This window comes from Phyllostomus hastatus, unplaced genomic scaffold (genome assembly GCF_019186645.2).
Source record: "Phyllostomus hastatus isolate PE091 unplaced genomic scaffold, TTU_PhHast_1.1 phas_scaffold_46, whole genome shotgun sequence".
Lineage (NCBI taxonomy): Eukaryota > Metazoa > Chordata > Mammalia > Chiroptera > Phyllostomidae > Phyllostomus > Phyllostomus hastatus.
This window is the reverse complement of record NW_025334032.1, coordinates 38928105-38951533: the sequence shown is the minus strand read 5'-3', so window position 1 is coordinate 38951533 and position 23429 is coordinate 38928105. Positions and strand designations below refer to the sequence as shown.

Here is a 23429-nt window from a genome sequence, read left to right as displayed (position 1 = left end):
ACTCGGTAGTGCTTTAAACCGTCGGGTAGGTGTGACCCTAGGCACGGAAGCCGCTACGGAATCCGCACATAGGCACCGATTTGAGCTTCGAAAGAAGAGTGTCCTTCAAAAGCACGATTTTTGTTTTCTTTGGAAAATAGGTCTTCAAGTTACTTGGAAAGCAGTAGGTTTGTTGGGCAAAACGAGCCTAACGCCACAGCAGAGATACCGCGTGCGGGGAGGATTTTTCCGGGTGCTCGCTAGCCTGCGGAGGCAGAGCCGGAGGACGAGCAGCTGCTGCGCCCTTGGCCAGAGAAGGCTGCCCATGCCAGGACGCCGTGGGCCCTCTCCGACCCTCCTCTGCCTTCAGACCTCCGAGTCGGGAGGCAGACACGGAGCCCCCAGGGCACGGGCTCAGAGTGCACAGAAAGGAAACGCTGGGCGCCTCCCGTGAGTGTGGGCCGCAGAAGGCTGACCAGCAGGGGCGCTGTGTGCGGGCCAGCGTCTCAGCCCCGCGGCCCTGGCACAGGAACCCTGGGGAAGGTGGTGTGATGGGCGCGGGGGTGTGAGGAGGAGGCACTCGTGAGCAGCCCGGGCACTGGTGGGTGCCGTCCAGGGCGCAGAGGGGAAGCCAGGTGGCGCCTGGGATGTGGAACCACACTTTGTGGACGTAACTTTTCACGTATACTTACTTTATTTCTGTTTATCGAGGGCACGCGAGAAATAATTGGGCAGAGAAATGGTCATAGTGTTGTGACATCTTAGAAGAGCAGTGTCATCAAAGGACAGTCTTTCTGCGCTATGAAATGGAGAGAGAAGGTAGCCAGTGAGCACTCGACGTGCAGGCAGCCAGGTGCTGTCTCGGCGCCCTGCGCAGGGCTCCCAGCACAGGCGGCCAAGTGTGAACCTCTGCTGGCGCTTCAGCTCTCCAACTGCACTGCGGCCTCTTCGAGCCCGGGCCGGGAGTGCAAGAACGAAAAGCACAGCTTTTCTTTTGTGCTTGAACACCTGAATGCATACTTTCGTGCATGCACCTTCTTTCATATCTGGTGTCTCTGGATGTAACGGGCTTCTAGATAAGAGACAGAAGAAGGTGTCATATTTATTGTATTTTCTACCTTATTTAAGGTTCACTGCAACTCGGTTCAGACTAAAAGACTGCATTGGTAATATCTTCCCTTTTTTAGGTTGCGTGCTTTCGAGTACCAGGAAGTGCACTTTCCATGAGCTCCGAGCAAGTGTGACTTTGAAAGTTTACGAGATTTTTTTTAGGGATAAATTTGAACCAGCACGTAGAGACAGTAGAGAAAGTTCTCTGACTTTTGAAATTAAAATTGGAAACTTGTGGGAGATTTTACAACTTTATTTCATCCAAGTTGTATCTGTAGAGGATCCATAAACACAAAATAGGTTCCCAAGAGAGAAGAGGGGTCTCCTGACCCGCCCCTCCTCCCCACAGCCCGCCGCACTCATGTATCAAATGGCTCCTTTCAGTATCGGCTTCTGTGTATCAGACCACATGCGTGTGTGTTTCTTCAGTTGTGGGTGTCGAGAATTGCCCTCCCACTTGGGTGAGGACTCAGCCCTTTCTGGGGCCCTCCCCGGGAGCCCTCACTTCCCGTCCTCCACCACCTGGGAGCCTCACCTTGTAAAGGAGTCAGGATTCCGCGGGCACCCTTTCCTGACTCTGTTTTCTCCGGATGACCAATCTCGTGTTCTATAACTGACTTCCCTTTGGTTTCCTCTGTAATTAGGAACTGCCCTTTTTTTTAAATTTTACTTATTTATTTTTAGAGAGGGAAGGGAGGGAGATAGAGAGAGAGAGAGAGAGAGACATCAATGTGCGGTTGCTGGGGGTTATGGCCTGCAACCCAGGCATGTACCCTGACTGGGAATCGAACCTGCGACACTTTGGTTTGCAGCCCGCACTCAATCCACTGAGCTACGCCAGCCAGGGCTAGGAACTGCCTCTTTTTTCCCATTGGTTTAACACTCTCTGTCCCTGTCCCTGTCCCCAGCTTGCTGTCGGAATTCTAAACCTCCTTCCAGGGCCCCAGACACAGCAGAGGTCGCAGCTCCCGCGCCCAGTGGCCGTTCAGACAGGCGACCGCTCTCCCTGGTGCAGGCACACTGTGCGCACAGTCCCCACGCGCTGCCGTCGTGCCGATCGCGTGTGTTTGTCTCCGGCGTTGACCCCGTGTGTTCCAGTCCCCTGTGTCCCTCTGTCCTTCTGGAACGGCAGCCTCAGAAAGGCAGAACTAACCCCAACCAGCACCAGCACCTACAGAACTGGATGAATAGCTCAGGATGAGGCCCCGATAAGGAGATGTCAGGGAAGGTATAGGGGGCAATGGGATGAACGTTATTTTATCCAGCAATTTTAATGGCTTGTTTTTCTAACTCAGGTGCTCCTAATCAAAAAGGTAACCAAGCAGTGCTTTCCAATTGCAGTCCATTGACATTTTAGATTAAAAAAAAAACAGTTTTTACCTTCACGGTGATAAAGAGCTGTGTTCAGAGCCTTCCCCAGCCCACGCCACTCCTCCTTGCACCCTCTGCCCTCGTCAGCCCCAGGCCTTGTGTTGGCTCCCAGCTGAATCGGAGTTGAGCTCAAAGGGCACACATTTCTGCTTCTGACTAAGGCCTGACCTGGGGTCATTGTGGTTATCAGGCATTCCTCGCATTCCATGCGTCTGCGTTAGTGCCTAGAGGCCCTGGTGCCGCGCCTGCCTGCCCGAGGAAGCCCAGGGCTGGAGAACGCCAGGAAACAGCGCCCGAGAGAAGTCCTCCCGTAAGCCGGCAGGCTCCAGTCCCGTGTTCGTTAGCAAAGCAAACGCGAGGCGTGGAACTGATCTGTGGCCTGTCCGCGCCCTTCCTCACACCGCTCAGGAGGAGTTCCTCGTGTTCTCGTATTCCATTCTTGAAATTCCAACCCTTGAGCTCTGTTTAAAACAAAACCTGGGATTCTTTTGGTTCGGGTGTTACCTGTACTCAGGACCAGGCTGTGGGGTGGGAGGAAGAAAGACGGCGGCAGTCAACAAGAGAAATCCGACATGAAATAACGCCCGGGAGTCAGTCCGCTGGCTGGTGGGACGGACAGTGATTGCTTTAGGGAGACCTGTGCATCGTGGGCTCTGCCGCGTGAACAGGCAGCCTGCAGATCACAGGGACTTCCAGACAAACGTCTCTCTTTGCAGAGGGGAGTGTGGGAACTGGGGTGACAGCTGGTGGCCAAAAGGAACCCAACTCCGTGTTACTGGCAATATTTTAGTGTTTTACAAGCAGGACGGATCCATGTAGCTTCTACCTAAACTTTTATATAGAGGGGAAAGATTTAGGAAGTTTTCCCCAGAGCTCCTCAGCTGCTGGGTGGAGAGGGGTTGAAGAGTGAGCAGAAAAACATGGCCGCCCGTGGGGAAGCCAGGGCGCAGTCCAGGCGGGGGTGCTGGTCGGTGTATGAGGGCCTGGCTGCGGGGGAGGCCGTGTGGGTCACGGCTGGGGACTGGGCGTGGAGCCTGCAGGGGTCACGACAGATCGGGCGTTGTGGGTGGGATGGAGGGGAAGCGTCCAGGATTAATGCCTCCAGGGCTGTGTGACTTGAATGTCTGGGAGGATGATGGTGCCATTGTCTGGGAGGATGAGGGTAGCCTGGGGAAGGGTGGGGCTGGGGGAAGTGGGGGTGGGGTGGGGGCGAGGGGGTTAAGAGTTGTGTTTCATCAGAGCTCCAACGGTCTTGGCTCTCAGACACCTGTGGGGTGACCAGGTAGGTGTTGGCCCTGAGTGGCCTGGCTCTCCACGCGGCGGCCGGCTGGAGGCCACCAGCTGTAGATTTCCCCTACAACCGTCCTTGGGTCACTGAGTACCACGCGGTGCGCCTAGAATATGGAGATGACAGGGCAGGAGGAACTCGATGAACGGAACAGAGAAGTCGGCTCAAGAATGGAAACTGTGCAAGTGACCGATGTGAATAGGAAAACGCCTCCAGAAGCAAAGCCCGTCCGGGGCCATTACCCGGTGGCAGCCTGGAGAGGACGGCTTCCCTTTGAGGAAGTCGAATCTTGGGGAGCAGCTGGGAGGGGACCTGCGCACCTGGGAGGTGGCCGGAGAGGTGTTCCAGGGAGGGAGAGGCACTGGCGTGCGTCAAGGCACCTTCTGCTGCCTGTCCGTCAGGCTGCGGGTGGAGTTCCCTCCCGGGGGCTGGTTCTGGGAAGGCTCTGCAACAGGTGGTGGGTGGGGTCAGCCCTGGGTGCGCAGGGCCCGCTCCTGGGCTGAGAGGTGGTAGTCCAGCCCTCTGCCATCTCCGCCCGTGGATTCCTGGGGCTAACGAGGGCGCCTGGGGGTTCCTGCGGCGTTTCTTCTCTGACGCTGACTATGTGTGGGCCGTGAAACGCGCCTTTCCCACCGAGCGCGCAGTCGGCGGTCCGCAGCCGCAGTGTTTGAGGCAGCGAGAAGCAGAAACGGCCCGACTTGTCTACAAGCCGGGGAAGGGATAGACAGAACATGCCACATCCATACGAGAGAGAACACTGTTGAGCCAGAAAGAGGTTCGGAACCACGCGGACGCAGGGCAGAAACACTGCGCCACCCGAGCGAGGTCGGGCCCAGGAGCCACGAGCTGCAGCATTCCGTCCGCATGGAACGTCCGGCGTCCGTGCGCTCGGGGAGGAGACGAGTGGCTGCCTTCCCCGGGCGGGGGCGGGGCGGCCGCAGGTAGGCACGGGGTGGGGGTGGGGGTGGGGGTCCTTCTGGGGTGGTAGGAATATGCTCAGCCTAGACGGTATAGTGGTTTTAACTCTGTAAGTTGACTAAAAATGTCTGATTTTTAGTAAATAATAGGCAAATGTCATGGCACATAAATTCAGCTTCAGTAATACTGTTTTAAGAAAAGAGTAGTTTTGGGTAACTCCCCGCACACCCGGTAGGGCCCCCCATGGTCCCGGCGAGCGGGAGAGCGAAGGAAGTGACCAGGGAAGGGAAGGGAAGGAGACTCTGCCAGGCCAGCCGGGTGTCCTGACCTCCGAGTCAGGTCGCTGTTAACAGACGGGGAGTTTCTCGGGGTGCAGGGCAGAAAACGGGTGCTTGCACTCAGGGAGCCCAACGCCCTGCGGTCCCGGGGTCCGCTTTGTGTCCCAGCGCCCTCCCACCCTCCGCCGAGCTGTGACTCTCCTGCCGGCGCGGCCCTGAGGCCGCTGCCCCCGCGGAGGCATCCCGTCCCCGAGACCGCGCTCACCCGGCGGACAGGTCAGTCGGCCGCGGGAATCGGTGAACGTGTGACCGCAGTAGCTGGATGATGACTCCCTCCTGGCAGGAATGGAGCGAGAGAGAGACTGACTTTGTTGTTGTTGTTGTTGTTGTTGTTGTAGTTGAATTTGGTTTCCTAAGCATCCTCACTGTTTTATCCTTCGTCCCCCTAAGTGCGGGCGCGTCCCAAGGCCTGGCCTGGCTCATTCATCTCAGCCACCCGCTGCTTTCCAGCGTTCTGAGAACGTGTCCCCCAGCTGCGTGTCCCCCGGCACCTCACACACAACCTGTCTTAAAGGTAACTGATGACTCCCGATAGTTCTGCTGGCCCGCGCTGGTACCGCCGCCGCGCTCATCTGAAACCACTAAACCGGAGAGCCAAACCATAGCGGGCTCCTCGGTGCCCCGGGTCGGGCTGGGCGCCTTGTCTGACTTCTCGTTACCCGTTGTCCCGCTTCGACTGTCGACCACCCGGCGGCTGGGAGCGCTCTGCAAACTAGCAGCCTCGCTCCTCCGGGGCAGCCCCGGGCCCGCTAAGCAGGGCTTCCTTTCCCGTGGGCCTCCTCGCTGCCAACGCGTTCAGAAGTCTGCGGCGCCCACCGGTTGGGAGGGGACCCTCTGAGACCAGCTCTGGTCCCGCCAGTGCACCGCGGTCAGGTTTGCTTTCCTAAAGTAAAATCGGTCCTGGTCACGCCAGTCCTGCTGCAGCCTTCCGTGGGCTCGGACCATGTTTTCCGAGGTGGGTGTGGTTCGGCAGGAACACCACATTAAGTAACTTTTTTTTAAAGATTTTATTTATTTATTTCTAGAGAGGGAAGGGAGGGAGAAAGAGAGAGAGAGAGGGAAACATCAATGTGCGGTTGCTGGGGGTCATGGCCTGCAACCCAGGCATGTGCCCTGACTGGGAATCGAACCTGCGCCACTTTGGTTTGCAGCCCGCGCTCAATCCACTGAGCTACGCCAGCCAGGGCCACATTAAGTAATTTTTAATATTTTTTTTTTGCTATTTTACTTTTCTTTCAACTCTTCTGACCAGATCAAAGAGAAAGGCTAATGCTAATAAGTCTTTGACAACTTTCTAATACTTATTAATTGCCTTTGTAACAAAGAGAATAAGCACTTGCTAACAATTCACCATAATTTTATCATAATTTTGCTTTCGTTGTATTTATTTTTAATGGCAAGTGTTGCATGGCTACAATTTGAAACTCAGGGTTGAGGAATGGATCCCAGAATTCGTCAAGAATTCTTGTGTATCTTTGCTTCTAGTAGGTTGCATACTTCAGTCAGCTTCATTTATCACATGTAATTCTTTTGACTTATCTGGAATTAAATTTGTTTCGAGGAAGAGTTGGGATCCAGCTTTTATCCCCTAACTGGCTCTCCAGTTTTCCCAACACTTTTAAATATTATCTTTTACTCAGCAGAAGCAGAGCTCATGAATAAGTAATATCCTTGGGAAAAAAAATATTTGCACTTGACAGAGGATTAGTAACAAAGTGTATTGACAGTTGCTACAGATCAATTATAAGAACAAACCACACAACTTTTAAAAGGGCAATTCACAAAAGCAGCAAGTAACACAGAAAAATTGCGCACTTCACTCGTAATGATTAGATGGCCTCTCGCCAGGGGGCAGTGCTGAGGGCTGCTGGGATGCGGGCGGGTGGTCTGTGCAGTCACGTGCTGGAGGAGCAAGCTCGTTGGTAAAGCCCATGTGTGGGGGGAATATCACTCAGAATTAAACCATTCAAATGCGCGTGCGTCTTTGTCATCTTCCTGATGCCTGCTGACATTTTTAAATTTAAAGTGTTTATATTTGCTAACTCACTGCCTAGAAATTATTCTAAAAAATACTTGCACAGATGAAAACATTTACAAGCGTGTTCATGGAAGCAGTGGTTTCTCTCGAAGGAAGTTGAAACTAATGTCTGTGGGTTGATGACTTATTTGTATGGTGGGCTGTAGTCTACTGCATATGTAGATATTAGAAGATGTTGAAAGGTTTCTAACGTGTATTCCAAATGGATTATGAACCTGTTTGTATGTTTTGTGAAGTATGTGAATTTATAGGCGACTGAAGACACCACAATAGTAGAATATATATCATTCTATAGGAGAATGGAGGAGGGACTTCATTCACAGTTTATCCTGTTTTACGTATTCTTCATAAGGAGAATGTATGGCTTGTATCTTTTGAAGCAAGACTCAAAACTACAGTATATGTACAGTTTATGTGGTTTATACCATTCTTGCAAAAATGGGCTCAACGTTATTTGTGCACCAGTGTTTATACGCATATGTTTACTTAAGAAAAACGTAGCCCGAATGAAAGAGAGGTAGCTGGGGTTACCCCTATGTAATAGGGTTGTGGGCATCAAACAGCCATCTCCCCAGCTCCTTACGTTTTGACTGACCTCATTAAAAGAGAGGCTGAGTGTGCAAGGCTCTGTCCACCCAGAGCCCATTGTGACCAGAGTGCCCTGACCCGAGGGAGTCAACACTCAGGTCTCTTCCAGTCCCGGGCCTTGAACACCTGCATCTGGGATGGGATCCATGCCGGCTGTGTGTCCTTTGAGCTCCAGGCCGAAGAATGAGACGGTCTTGATGAACGTTTGTTTGTTTGCTTGTTTGTTTGTTTAGACAATGCTCTTTTCATCCCGGTTCCTCTCTCAGACACTCCTACTTTCTCTGCTGGCACATCCAGCTAAACTCTCAAACTATGTTCCAAAACCGAATAATCCAACAAGCAAACATTTCTTGGCACTTAGGAGAGAAAAGCAAGCGGTGCAGGTTGAAGTGTTTGCAGACCGCCCTGTTTTGTTCTGCAGGGTAAGTCATTTTTTTAAAAAAACTTGCTGAATCAATGAAACGCCTGAGGTACATTCTCTTACCTCTTTGTAACTGAGAATCTCTTTTCTATTTAGCTATTCATTTATGACACTTAAATGTAATCATAATAAACTAAAATATTATAGGTCTCAAGATCTCTCTCCTGTCTTGCCCATTGTCAGGAAACACATTAATCAACTATCCCTTTATCTTGTTTTTGGTAAACACACTTACCACGACTTGTATATATAAATAGAATTTTTTAAAAAATGACAATCCTTCCATAATACAATGGTTTTCATTGCTGCCCTCCTTTCGGATGCGCATCCACTCGGTCACCGTGGGTTACGTGCTAACCGTTGATGGGGCCAGCATCGTGCTGGAGACACAGGGGACGGAGCCCGGGCTGTGACCTGGAGAGGCACGCAGGCCAGTTGCTGGGAGAGACAGCAGTGCGGCCAGATGGCTTGGGTGGCCACGGAGGCTTTGTGGGGGTGCCACGTGGGACAGGACTCAGGAGCACTGTGTGAGAACAGCACTCCCAGGTTAAGTGGAACCAACATTTGAATGGCTTTTAATATTGCCAGATCGTTTCTTAAACGGATTGGGTCAGGTTACAAAATCACCAGCAATAAATGAAAGTATCTGATTACTCCCATCCGCCCCAGAACAGTTTCATCATTATTAAAACAAAACAAAAACAAAACTTGATAGTCTAGTAGGCTTAAAATTAAGCCGGATTATTGTTTTATTTGGCGTTTCTCTTCATTTTCGTGAAGTTGAACATTTCCCCATATTTTTATTATTTTGCTTTCTCTTGCGGAAATATTTCATTCACTTGGAATCTTGGCATTGTTTTAACTTGTTACTATTTTTTAAAGACAGTTGAGCGAGGCGAAATTTGCATGACATAAAATGAAGCATTTGGAAGTAAACGATTCGGTGACACGTGGTATATTCCCAAAGCTGTGCGACCACCACCTCTATCTAGCTAGTTCCAACGCATTTCCATCGCTCCAGGATGCCCATCACGTGGTCTCCCTCTGTTTGCCCCCCTCTCTCGCCCCTGGCAACCACTGCTCTACTGTCCTCCTGGATTTATCTGTACCGGATAGTTCATGTGCACGGGGTCATACTGTCTGTGATGGCTGTGTCTCGTTTAGCATATGTAGTGTTTTGGAGGTGCGTCCACACTGCAGCCAGGGGCCGAGGAATGTTCCATTGCCTGGGTACGCCACGCTTTGTTCACCCACGTGCCCACAGGTAAAAATGGGAGCGGTTGCCACGTTTTGGCGGTTGTGAACGCCATGAGCACGCACGTACACGTCCTCGTCTGGGTTCCTGTTCTCAGTTCTTTCAGGTGTTCCAGGAGTCAAGGTGTGGGGTCGCGCTGTGGTTCTGCGTTTACGTTGTTGAGGAACTGCCGGACTGTTTTCTGCAAAGAAAGCCGCACCGGCTCACGCTCTCTCCGGCAACCGGCAGGGGTCCCACTTTTCCACGCCCGCCCCCACGCCTGCTGTGTGCTGGGCTTCCATTGCAGGCAGCAGTGCGGACTGCGGCCTCAGGGTGGTCCCCGTCTGTGTTTCCCTGACGGCCGGTGGTATCGGGCACTTGTTGCTGATGCGCCAACTGCGATGCAGTTGAGAAAATGAAAAGGGGGAAAAAGCCTTAATTTGAAAAGCTTATTTTAAGATTACTTAAATGTCTTTTGAAGGGAAAAGTGTTTATTTAAAATGTAATGAAGCTGCCCAGACCTGGGCCTTATCAAGCCATTAATTTTATCTAAACATCTCCTGGTTTTCACAATAGGGAGATTTCCGAAGCATGGGCTTTTGGGTCCAGTGTCACTGTTAAATTGAGTTTGTTTTCCGTTCCTCCGTCACCTGGGTGGATCTGAGCTGAAATCTGTGCCTTTTAGCCAGCGGCCCTCACAGTGTGGTCCAGGGCCCAACAGGGACCACCTGCACCAGTGTCACTTGGGGACTTGTGAGAAATGCACATTCTTAGGTTTCCTGGCTGATCTGCTGAGTACGAAACTCTGTGGGTGTTTCTCCCTACCTTTGGTTCGCAGGCCGGCACTCAGTCCACTGAGCCACACCAGCCAGGGCCCAACCACCCTTTTCAATACGGCTTCCAGATGAGGCGGGTGCGCCCTGAGCCTTGGGCACCACTACGCTGGATCGAGGTGTTCAAGTCAACCTTAATGTTAAAGAGCTGGTGGGAGTTGTCATCCACAACTGTGGCTTTATTAGCAGCAACTTTTTAAAGCTAAAATAGCCAGACTATATGTGTGTGTGTGTGTGTGTGTGTGTGTCCTCACCCAAGGATATGTTTATTGATTTTAGAGAGAGAAGAAGCGGGGGGGCAGGGAGAGAGAGAAAGAAAAACATCAGTTGCTCGCCTCTTGCACAGACCCCGACTGGGGATCGAACCTGAAATAGCCAGACAATTGGGTTAAATCATTTTATAGCTTCCTGTTTAAGAATCATGTGTATAAATCATATAGTTTTACTCAGAAGTTGCTACTCAGTCTACAAATCATGTCAAAAAAGAGAAGTCTTTTTCAAGGCTACTTTTGATCTTTGCTTGAGTCTCTAAAGCATTCAGGAGGTGCGTTCTTGATAGGGTTTTTTCCTCTTGTCTGTGGCCGGGCTTCCCTCCCTGCTTCTCCGGGGCCCGTTGGGAAGGGTGGGTGTGAAGGCCTGTGTAGCCCAGCGTGCGGCCGTTACCGTCGGAGGAGAGACGCTTCGGCAGCGGCCAGGGGTCATCCTCAAGCCCGGGCCCCTCCGTCTCCTCCCTCCAGAGCTCATTAAAGGGACCCCTTGCGTGCCACTTCTCTTGGAAAGGGGAGGACACTCACATCCCAGCAGTGTAGTGGTGGGGAAGCCCATGTGTTCTCATGACGACTGTGACAGCCACACACCGCCCAGTGAGCGGGCCAGAAGCTTCAGGGCCAGAAGCTTCAGGGCCAGAAGCGATGAGTATGCACGAGAGAGGGGCGATTGTCCCGTAACCACATGTTTGTTTGATTGCGAATAAGCTCTGTCCCCTGCATAGGCCAATCTAACGGTGGAATAACTGCATCTGCTTCGCAGAGTTGTATGAGGACTTCTCTCACATGTCGGTATGTATGGAAGCGTGTGTGGTCTGTGGTCAACACTCAGCAAATGTTTTCATGAGTAGCGTAATTGCTCTATGTAAAAATTGACCTTTCTACCTAGAATATCGTAAGCATCGACATTTTTGTAAATAGTATATCCGGGTCCCCCCGTCGACAGCATTAGCGAGGTGCCGGTACGAAGGTGAGTCACCCACAGGTACTGCCTGTCGGAAGCCCGGTCGGGAGGAACCATGGGATTAGGTTGGTGGCTTTGGGGAGATTTGGGCAGGCCTGCTAGAGCCCCCCAGATTAAAACCTCCAGGTCGGGATGAGTGAGCCTGAGGAATGAATGGGGGAAAAGAAGAGCCAGATGATCCAAGGAAAGACTTTTTAGTGGTGGGGGCGGGGGGGTTGAGTGCTCTGTGGGATGAGAGAGAGAAGACAGGCGCTGCCTGAGGACTACTCGAGAGCAGTTGATGGGGGGAGGTGGCAGAGCAGGGGGACACGGAGCAGGCGAAGGGCAGGAGATGGGCAGGCGTCTGAGTGGAGGAGGGACATGAGGGACAGTGAGGGGGACAGGACGTCGGGTCCGAGGAGGGCAGGCTCGGGAGAGAAGATCGCTGTGCGCACAATCTGACAGCCCGTCACGTGGAAGAGGGACTTCAGAAGTTCTTTGGCACTGGGGCGGGGGGGGGGGGAAGCTATAGGAGGACCAGGTCTGGGGCCAACACAGATGACGTGACCCGAGGACCTGGCTAGACAACCGGTGTCACTGCTTAGCAGCTGCGGGACACTGGGGAGTCCTTTGAGTCTTGGGGGGGGCAGGCTCCTCCTGGACCCACCACTGCACTGTGCTGCGGGCCCTTCCTGACCGGCAGTTCTGTCCAATACGATTCCTCTGGAAGAGTTAATTCCCTACGAGACTCAGAGCTGACCTGGTTACCCTGGTTTGCACTACTTCTCTAAAAGGCCGTCTTCTCACTGCTGCCACTCTTCTCTCTTTCCTCTTCCTCCTCCTCTTCTGTTCCTTGGCGTTGCTGGTTCCCCTGGCTACGGCAGTGATGGACACGCACAGAAGTTGTTTGGGAGGGACTCATCAACATCCTTATACGTTAAAATTCTTCCAGAACTGTAGAAAGAGTTCTAGTATTTTTCTTTCCCATTAAAATTCAAATAGTGAACCGCACCCTACCGTGTGGGCAAATTCCATAGTAATCGGGTGACAGTATGACCTTGAACTTCGGGGCTGAATTGGCTAAACAGTGACAGCAAGATGCTACCAAGTAAAAGCAACTGGTAAGACCTTTCACATTCACGCTAAACCAAGCATGTAGGACGGCTGAATTGTGGCAAGAGTTTTAATAACCTGCAAATGGTTTCTCCCAGTTAAGTGCTTTTTCATGTAGTGCAAATAGTACAAACTCAGCTTTTCCGAATTTGTGCTCGCCCACACGTAGCATTCACCATCGTGTAATTACGAAGAGTAAATATGTGTGTGTGTGTGGCATCTCATGTCACAGGACAAGTATCTGTGATGTGACAATAAACATTAAACAACAGCGTGTGTAAAAGATGGATACAGTGCCCAGAAAGAGAGGAAATGCCAGGCAAAGTTCGAATTTTAGACATAAACTTTGGCACAGAGCCTCAGTGAATTGCCATTTTCCTTACATCAGTCACGGTGCCGAAGAAGACTTTTTTTAAGCAAAGAGTAATCTCTGGAATTTTGCAGAGAGACTCTTGTTAACTTTAGGCTTTTTGCAGGATGTTGCTGCTTTGTGGGAAACCAATAAAAACAAACTCCAGCCATTTTTACTCCCTTAACATCAAAGGAAGATGGAACAGTTCCGAGGCTGTTTGTGCAAAACAAGAGGAAGAAATTTAGCAGCTAATCAACATTTCTGCTCACTCTGTCTGTTGTGTTTGTTCTCATTCACGTTGTTTTTCATTTTGGACTACATCTGCTATTTCTTTTGGTTGTGTTCCTCCTGAGTATATATCACAGCAATATCGAATATGTTCCCCGTGTCAGGATGAGGCCTAACTGAGTGCTGACTTGTGTTTGGTGCTTGAGAATGCCCTTCTATTTGAAACTCATCATTTGGATCAGAAACCCTGAAATTTTGGGACTTTTAATCTCTTTACTTAATGGGTTTACTTAATGAGAAGGTGTGGGGAAAAGAAATGTATTAAACTGACTTTGGAAGTGACCGTGCAGAGCAAGTTTTATGTGAAACTTTCCAGGAGCGGAAGCCGTCTGAATTTTTAACCGGGTTCACAACTGCACGTATCTTCGAGATGTAATTCTAGCCTTAGAACGGTGACAGGTAATAAAATGCTCATTACTGCTGTGCAACTAATGGGAAAAGCTGGATCGCTGCCAGGCGTAGTCGAGTTTCCGTAACGTGTAATTAGAGCGCGTGTCCTGAAGCTCGTGCGACTTCGGATGTTTGCAGTCTTACATTTACTCGTATCGTAGCCGCGATTAAGCGTGTTCGTTCGGTGTCAGGATTTAACTTGCAGAGCATCTCTCTTGTCACTTCAACTTACCGTTTCTGGGTCTTCTTATTTGTCTTTTTTTTTTTTAGACGTGCCTTTTAGGCCGCGTAGCTAGGGAGTTAGGGAAAGGGAGCCCTTTGTCAAGAGAAAATGCGATTTTTCTGGCCGGTTTATATAACATGGAATTTGAGCGCAATTCTAAGAGCTCTTTTTTTTTTCTTTTTTTAACTCAGATGGAGTTCAAATTGACTCCAGGTTTATGGAATAAACATGGCAAGCTGCCTTCTTTGGGCACATTGTTAACATGTCTGAGTTTCACTTTACTCATCTCCTATGAATATGGAAGTCTTCCATTTGTCAGGCATTATATTGTTTAGTTCTCATTTACACTTCGTCCCCACCCCACCCCACCCCCGTTTTTAGAAAATAGATTGGGAAACAGAAGTTTTTAAGGTTACAACCTGACCCAGGCCTCTGATGCCGAATTTCAAGTCCTTGACTTTCAAGCCAGCGGTCAGCAAGTCCTCCAGAATTTCCTGGAGAGCTGGATGAGACATGTACTGCTGGGCCCTTGGGTTTGGGATTCTGCAGGCCCTGGGTGTTGCTGCTGCTGGCTGTGAGGGTCCGCTTGGAGAACCGCTGTTCTACACTGGGCTGCCTGACTTGGTTCGTTCCCCTGGGGAGCACACGAGACAGGTCACGTGTCATGCTTGCATTAACCGTCACTAGCGTTGATTGGCTACGTGCCATGCCCTACACACGGTTCCAGAGAATCTCCCTTTCACCCTCCCCTTCATCTTGGGAGGCAGTGAAGGTGCAAGGAGAGGACCGGGGTGTGGTCCCCACTTGGAGAAGGAAGCGGACGCTGAGAGAGGCACCCGGAGGTGGCCTCCCAGTGGGCCAGTGGCCAGGCCGCTGTCCTTTCTGTCTGCTGGACTGGCTTTGCAGGCCAGAGCTCCGGAGCCGCCCTCAGAGCAGACTTCACGCTAAGAGAAGACTGAGGGAAAGGAAGACCCTTCCCTCCGTTCCTCCATCGGTCCTTCCTGTCCTCGGGGGAGGGCTGTGGCAGGCCAGGCCTGGGAAGAAAGGGTCTCCCCCGTTTCACGTTGTTCTCCCAGCATCCTGAGGGTAGATGGCGCATTCGTTGTTATGATGAATGATGCGATTCCGGGAGTGACCCGCTTTTCCGCTGAGCCATGCCATCATTGAGCCCCGTTTGCACGGACTGACGGGAGTCCAGGTGGCTTTAACTGTCGGCACTGTGGCGGGTGCCAGCGCGCTGAATTAGAACACCCGTCAGCTGACGCTGGCCACTCTGCAGCTGGGCAGCTGTACCCTGTGGCGTCCGCCTGCTCCGACAGCCGCGGGGACTCGCCAGAGCCAAAGGGAAGGAAGTGAGGGAGGAAACCAACTCGTGATTAAGTGTGAACCCTGTCCTCTGCTGAGGACACCGTAGTTTCCCATTCGTTGCAGGGCTTAAAGGAGAGCATGAGGCTGCTTCCAAAGGTTCTCACCTTGCTGTATCCCGCTGATATGCGAATATGTTGTCTGTTTGGCTCCATCAGAAATCTTGTGGGATGAAGATCGTGTGTAAGGTACTTATAAAGATAAGATGTTGGTCCCTCCTCTCAAGAACTCAGCGGCCTCCCCGTCGAGGGTTTAGGAATCTAACGAGAGCACCCTGACCTGAGGTGGGCGCAGCCTGGGCACAGAGGTGCTGATGTGGTGACGTTGAGGTGCCAGGGTGCGAATCCTGGGGCGGGCTTTTCTCTGTAACGGGATGGCTGTTTGGTTGCGGGGCCGACAGGGCGAGACCCCAGCCCTCTCGACTCTCCGCTCGGAGACCTCCCTGATCTCAGCCGGCCTTGTGTATTTGTCGTATAAATTCATCTCCTGGTCTTAAGCTGTGAACACTCAAAAGGACATTATGGCTTATTTCTACTTTGTTGGATGTTCATCTCTGTATTTTCTCCTTGTTGTTTTTTGTTGTTGTTGTTGTTGTTGTTGTTGTTTTTAAGATTTCAGACACAGCGGTGCAAACTCCAGAAACCCAACAACCGAAAGGAACCGCAGCCCGGACACAGCGTGTGGCGTGCGTGCGGGGGTTCCGCTGCGTGTCTGATGAGCGTTTTTCTTCCGACTCGCTGCAGGTTGACGAAGCCCCTGTCGTTTGCGGACTGCGTTGGGGATGAGCTGCCGTGGGGCTGGGAAGCGGGGTTCGACCCTCAGATCGGCGTCTACTACATCGATCACATCAACAGTAAGTTCTCCCGTTCGGTAAAAACAACGGCATCTGAAAAGCAGCCCCCCTCCCCCCAGATCCGGGGTCACCCAAAAGAGTAAACATTTTACGGAGTGAATTTCTTTCATTTGCCCCCCTGCCCGCTTTCTCAGGGACTAACATTAACTGAAATGCCCAATTCGGCCTGTGTGTAGATGCACCAAGTTATCAGGGCAGAGGGAGAGAAGGATGTCCCCTGTGTCCGTCTGTCCGGCTGCCTGCCTGCCTGGCGGGGAGTGAGTTGTCCTCAGCGCGGGTCTGGAGGCGCGGAGACCACGAGAGCCGAGAACCGCCTGGCTCCTTTTTGCGTGACCTCCGCCCCTTGGGATCCGGGCTCCTCCTCTTGTCGTCCTCGCCGCGGGAGGAGGCGGGCGGGCATCGGCGCAGCCTGGTCTAGTGGTGCGGCCGTGTGTGGCGGCGGGGACAAGGGCAGGACGCGGCTCACTGCCACCCCGGGCGGGGGCGCTGCCACTGTGGGAATGCTCTGCGTCCTCATCTTCTTTGTTTCCTGATTTCTCTGTGGTTGGGAGGGCAGCACCTCTCACTTGAATCGCTTTTTTAGAAATTTATTTTTATTGTTGACACTGTTACAGAAGTCCTCATTTCCCCCACCCTTTACCCACCTCCACCCAGCCCCTGAATGCCCTCCCTCTGGCCATCACCACACTGTCATCTCTGTCGATGGGTTATGCGCACATTTAGGTGCTTTGGCTGACCCCTTCCCCTTCTGTCGTCCGGTCCCGCCTCTGTCACAAGGTCCCTGCCTCTGTCACAAGCCCTCTGTGCCCAGCCCCTAGGCGCTCCCTCCTGGCCAACTGCCACATCCACCCAGGGTCCCCCTGCTCTGGCCCCAGTGCTTCCCAGCGGTCACCCTGGTGCCCAGCCCTCCCCGAGCCGGTCCCACCCCTCCCCCCTCTAAAGTAGGTGCCCCGTCCCGGTGTTTCTGTGATACCAGGGATGTGGGGATTCTTGAAATTCTCTTGTCATACCCATTTAAATTATTTATTTGTATGGTTCTCTCACTAAAGTGTGAGCTTCTCGAGGCCAGCAGCTGCATCTTTGTTTCTGTACCCTTGGGTATCTCGTGTAACGATAAACTCTCACACGTTAGAAAGAAGGAAGAGCTTTCTTGTTTAACTCACAGATTCAAAGCTTCCTGTTTGGTTTTGAGTAAATCAAAGTGCATGTCAAGTGTAAATTGTGCTTCAGAAGGCGCCGTTCTTTATATTTAAAATCCTAATGCTCAGAATGTGAACGTCTAGGCCTGCCGTTTTGCCGTAGTGCAGTCATGGCAGCCTCGCGGCCCCGTGGATTTACTACGCCCCGAGGAGCCCAGATTACCCGCCGCAAGTGGCTCCCCTACTATCTCATTAATCTTAAAGACAGTCCTGGGCAGCAGTTCAGGGAGCAAATGGTGGTATCTCCTCCTCACAGCTGGTCCGCACATATGTTGTGTCCTGATATTGTATCGTGTCAGCATTATCTCCTCCTCGTTTTAAGAAGAAAAAATGAAGTAAAGAATGTTTGGCTGTTTGATACCATTTCTGTGTAACACTGTTAACTAGCTAGAAGTAAAAGTTTTGACCTTGACGTGGATAGTTCTAATAGGCCTTAAGTGTTTTATGATGGAATTCACCCCCGAGGGGGTGTGGGCGGGGTGGGGGCACAGACGTTGGCGCGGGATGACTGACCAGAAGGTAAGGAGGAAGTGCTGTTTATGGGGTTTTGATATCATTGCTGGAACCAGAAGTAAGTAGCTTCTTGGTAATGTCAGGGTGGCACCCTAACTTTTTTGCCTTTTCTTTAGTCATCGAGGTCTCATTTACGTGTAAGAAAATGCCCAGTTGTTAGGTGTGTATCTCAGTGGATTTGGACAGAGGCCACTCTAGTTAGGATACGGAATGTGCTCATCACCCCAGTAAGTCCTTCCCTGCCCCTTCCCCCGTCCCCCCCAGTGCTGCACATTGTCCCACTTTCTGTCACCACGGCTTCGTTCCAGCCGGTCCAGAGCTCCGCATACATGGAGTGCATTCCACGCTGTGAACAGAGTCCTCACTCGACACGTTTTAAAAACTGTACTGCGGATGCCTGCCATCTCAGGGCTGAGTACTAATCACAGTACATGCATCTGACAGAGAACCCTTAGCCATAACATGGAAATAAGTCCTGAAAGTCAACACTAAAAAGACAACTCAATTTTAAAACCGGGCGACAAACTCAGACCCTCCCTCCACACTCCTCTCTGGCCCCTTCCCCCACGTGCTCTGGCCCCAAGAGCCCCTTTCCTGGTGTCTGGCCCCCGCCTCCCACACCACCGCCACTGCCCATGGCCGCCACTGCCTGAGGACCACGTGGGGGAACGCACCACCCCCGGGGCCTCATCTTGTGCCCCACCTTCCAGCTCACCCCCAGGAAGAGTGGGTCCAGGGCCTGGGAGAACCAGGGGGTCTGGGCAGTAAAACCAACAGAAATGGGGTCCCCGCCATGTGACTGGCCTGTGGGTTTCTAGCTCCTTCCACCCTCTGTGCGTACTACTGTGTAGCATCTTCTTTGAGTGTTTCGTGTCTTCTGCCCGTGGTTTTGGGGTGCTGCAGTCAGTGGGGGAGACCGGGTGGTGCGTGCCTACTGCCTGCAGTAGTGTGGTCCACCGACCAACTCCGCTGTGTCAGCGTCCAAGCAGCTCAGGGGCCCAGGCTGGGTGGGCGTTCCTCCCGTGACGGTGACGTTTTACATGGAGCTGCTCCCTTTAGCGGAAAGGAAATACATCTGGGGCCCTTCCATGTTACCTGTCTTGTTGCATCCTCCGTATTGTCCTGCGAGGATGAACTGTGAAGGTTCGATAGAGAGAAAAAGTGTAGGCACTTAAAATATGCTAGGAAACTGTGTTACGGGGGCAATGACACTCACAGTTGGTAGCTGTACCACCGCTGTGAGAGAATTTGCAAACTTCACCCCATTGTCAAGGTCAACGCCTCTTCCTCTCAGTCGGCCATCTCGTTCTCCCGCCTGGATGTGGGGCCGACGTAGGTGAGCATGTCTTTCTCTTCCACCTGGCTCTTTTCCCGGCTCCAGACTGCTCTTTCTCTCCTTGGCGGCCTCCTGTTTCTTTTGTGAGTCCCTGTGCCTTGTCGTTCCCCAGAGCTGGGGCCTCTCCCCCACCCCCCGGGCTGTCCTTGACCTCCCGCCGCCTTCCCTCTGCGTCGCCGTGCAGCTGACTCCCCGTCTGCGTTTCTGGCCCTGCTGCTGCCAGTGTGTTGTCAGACGTTGTCAGACAGAGGACACTGCTGCCTCTTCCGCCCTCCCATCTTCAAAACGGACAGGCGCAGAGTGGGGTTCTGCGGTTTCCCCCTCGGTTTTATGACGTTTTGAAATAGTACAGTCTTCATAGTTACTGAATTGAACAATGTAGACCCATCTCGCCCATCCTTGGTGGTTTTGTTTCTCTATTCTATAATCTCAGGGTTGGTCCTCCGGCCCCCTTCCCACAGCCGTTTTCCTCGTTCACACCCTCGTTACCTGCCGCCTTTTGTTCTTGTCCCTTTGAGAACCATATTTTATAAAGGCAATAGGTGTGCATAGGAGAAAAGTGGAAAACGCAGGGAAATAAAAGGAAGGAAGAATTATCCGTATTTACACAACCTACAGATAACTGAGTATCCTGAACTGTTTAGTGTACGTCCTTCCAGACTTTTCATATTGATACACACACACACACACACACACACACACACACACAGAATTCTAAATATATTTTATACCCCAAGTGGGATTATACTGTACAGACTGTTCCATACAGACAGTGTTATAAGCTGCTTTTTCATTTAATGCATACTCTTTCATCAAAAAAAAACTTGGCGACCAATCTTATCAACTCTTTTCATAGTAGGACCTCGCCTATTTAGGAGATGGTCTTCCTAAAGATCTCCCAGCTAAGATCCCTTTGTGCCCTCGCCTGGAACCTTCCTGTGGCACATCACTGCCCATCAGTGAGTTGTCTGTGTTAACCTGACACAAGGAAACCACAGGCCAGTCCCTCCGGGAGGGCTGGGGGAAAGGAGAGAGTGTAGCAGAATTCGGAACGAGCCCCCTTCGCCCTAGCAGCAAAGGACGGTAGGAGCGCCCTCTCCGTCCCGAAGGTGCAGCCGGGCTGCTCAGGGAAGGGGCTTTAAGCTGGTCCTCGAGAGCGAGTGAACCAGGCCTCGGGGGAGCAGGGGCAGGGGCGGGGATCGGGACTGGCAGAGGGAGAAACCTCCCGAAAGAAGGAAGGCCGCAGCACAAGGGCCTGGAGAGGCCGCAGCCAGCAGGGCCTGATGGAAGACGGACAAGAACTTCTGTGCAGCCGAGGGCGGCTGTGGACGGACGGGGCGGGGAGCAGGGCAGAGGAGGGGATAGACAGGGGGCTGGGGCCTGGAGGGACTCTTGTCCGGGCCATGCAAGGCCCCGTGTAATCGCTGCCAGCCTGCTCCCCGGGACCTCGCTTCTCCAGCCGGAGGAAGCCTGTGCTTCTTGGAATCACCTTGGCACGGAGCCCTGCCCCGGTCCGCCCCTCTCCAGGCCCCTCGCTGTCTGCTGCAGGGAGCGGCTGTGGTTTCTAGAATCCGTGTGTCCCCGTTTCTTCTGTGTTACATAAGTCCTTGGAAGGAAAGGGTCATCATGCCTGAACATCTTGCTTCCCCCGTTGCATGTGGTGGGTGGAGAGTAATTCCCTGCAGAAGTGGTGGACAGGTTGCGGCGTGGTGAACAGGTTTCTGACGGAGGCACAGGGACAGCAAATGGTCGACCAGGACCGGAAAGGGGATGAAGGTGGGGAGGGACTGGTTAAACCAAAACGAACACTGTCCCTGATTCCTGGAGCCGTCACTTCCCAAATACTAATAATTCACTTAGGGTAGATAAGAGTTAAAGCTGACTACTTTTTTTTTAAAGCTTCAATCCTTTTTTACGAAAAGGGCATGATGAGAGTCTAAAAAAATAACCCATCGAATGCATTCTCAGAAACCACGCAGATCGAAGACCCGAGGAAACAATGGAGGGGGGAGCAGGAGAAGATGCTCAAGGACTATCTCTCGGTGGCGCGGGACGCCCTCCGGACGCAGAAGGAGCTGTACCACGTGAAGGAGCAAAGACTGGCCTTGGCCCTGGACGAGTACGTGCGACTGAACGACGCCTACAAGGAGAAGTCGAGTTCCCACACCAGCTGTAAGTGCGGTGCGGTTCTTCACTTGTGACGTGGGGGCCCACCTGTCGAGGACGGAAGGCCCGGGGGTCCCTGTGGAGTTTCACTCTGGGTCCTGTCCCTTCCTCGGCGGGAAGGCGGGGAGGGCTCACCGCAGACTTCTCAGGAGAGCTCCGCGGCCCCATCCCAGATCCGAGTCTCCTCTCTGGGGGGACCCTGGATCCCTTCTGGTCCTGCTCCTCCGCCCGCCTGGTGGCCTTCCACTTATTGCTGGGTCCGATTTTACCCTTTCAGATCCAGGCCAATAACCAAGCCCTATTGCTGCTCTTGTGCACGGTTTGTGGTGGGGGCGGAGGGGGGCGGTGCCTGCAGCCGTGAGCTAGAGGGACCTTTCTGTTGACCCCTGAGCTGACCTGGCTTTCGCATCTCGAAAACCGATCACCCGGGGCCTGGCCTTGTTTCAAGAAGCAGCGTGACGGGCTCAGAAGCCATCAGCTTCCAGAAAGTGGGAAGCCCCGATAAGCTGTAGCTGCCGCCAGGACTTTTGAGATTTTACATGTTGGTGTAAAATCCAGAAGGAAATGAAGTTGCAGGGTCTTTATGGCCTTTGACCTTCTTTAGTTTTTTTTTCTAAATGATACGGGTTTGAAGATTACTTTTTATATTTGGGTGTCTGATGAGTGACAGGAAAGAAATTTAGAGTAAGTATCCGCAGAAGTGTGTGTACCTCGTTTTTGGCGTTTGTAAGTTTCGAGCTGAGAACCAGTCCTGCAACCTCGCTTTTCTCTTTTGTCTTTGAAAAGTGTTCTCAGGATCTTCGTCGAGCACTAAATACGACCCTGACATTTTAAAAGCTGAGATCTCCACGACGCGACTAAGGGTAAGATGTTTTTTACTGTGTGGTTCCGCATTGAACGTGAGCGGGGGGCTGTGAAGGTGGGAAGGGGCGTTGGCCACTGGCCACCAGGTCCATGCAACGCAGGGGCGGCCTCCACCGGGTCCCGATGGGCGGTGCTCCTGCCTCGGGGAGAGCAGACTGTCCTCGTGGTGGGGACAGAGTGCCTTCCACTCCTGGGCGGTTTCATTGCTCGCAGTCGGCAGGAAACCTGAGTCTCCATAACTTGCCTCATCGCGCTGGAAGACACCTTCCAGAGTGGGGCCCGCTTGCTCTGTCGTCAGACAGCCCAGTATTTGAATGTGCCCAGACTCCCGGCCCCAAGCCATTCCTGTCTCGAACCTCACTGGTGTTTCTCACTCCCGCATGGGCTGTGTTTCCTCATCTCTACCCTGAGTCTTTTTGCCCAGCTGCTGTTAAGGCCAGAGCTTGTTTATCCTTGATGTGTGGAGTCTTAAAGACTGTTCACCAAGTAAATAAATCCATGTAGCCACTGCCTCCATCGTGAAGTGGGTTATTGCCATGTCCCCAGAAGTCTGCTCACGGTCATTCCCTTTCCCTCTAAGGGTAACCCTGGCCTCATCAACACCGTAGGTTAGTTTTTGGCCTGCGTTGAACTTTGTGGAGCTGGAATGCCACCATATGTGTGATGTGATGGCTTCTTTTGCTCAACAACATTTTGAGATTCATCCACAAAAAACTTGTATTGCTGCATTAAACAAGCATTCCATTGTAGAGTGCAGACCATAAATTCTTTCTCTTCAACTATTGAAGTACATTACAGCTCATTCCAATTTCCGGTAATTGAAAGTTATGTCTTCATGCACATGTGTAGCATGCACGTCTCGCGGGGCACATGTGCACACACTTTTCTGTTACACAACTGGGAATGAAAGTGCTGTGTCAAAAAAAAAGTTTATAGCTTCAACTTTAGCAATACTTACAAATGATTTTAGGCTTTCTTTCTGATATCTGCTCTTAAAGCTCTAAATTAATTTCTGAGCATGGCTTCTGCCTATAACCTACAGGTTTGGGGTTTTGTATTTTTATTATCAGTCAGTTCAAAATATTTTCTAACTTTTTGTAACTTCCTTATGGTGAGAGTGTGCTTAATGTTTAAAGAGTTGGGGATATCCTTATCTTTTATTATTGATTTCAGCTTCCTTCCACTGCATACTTTTCAGTTCTAAAATTTCTGTTTGATTGTTTTTTCTGCTTGTCCTGATTCTGAACATTGATATATATATATATATATATATATATATATATATATCTTTAATATTTTATTTGTTTTTAGAGAGAAGGGAAGGGAGAGAGAAAAGGAGAGACACATCAGTGTGTGGTTCCCTCTCACACGTCCCCCACTGGGGACATGGCCTGCAGCCCAGGCATGTGCCCTGACTGGGAATTGAACTGGTGACCCTTT

General features: G+C 51.8%; 1 protein-coding gene across 1 annotated transcript in view; it reads left to right on the top strand.

Annotated features, from left to right (window-relative positions):
• WWC2 (WW and C2 domain containing 2) overlaps positions 1-23429 on the top strand; it is a 132633-nt gene that overhangs the window by 51193 nt on the left and 58011 nt on the right. Inside the window, exons 2-4 of the mRNA XM_045821271.1 lie at positions 15802-15911; positions 20928-21131; positions 21912-21988. Coding sequence (XP_045677227.1) covers positions 15802-15911; positions 20928-21131; positions 21912-21988 — 391 coding nt within the window. The remainder of the gene's footprint in view (positions 1-15801; positions 15912-20927; positions 21132-21911; positions 21989-23429) is intronic.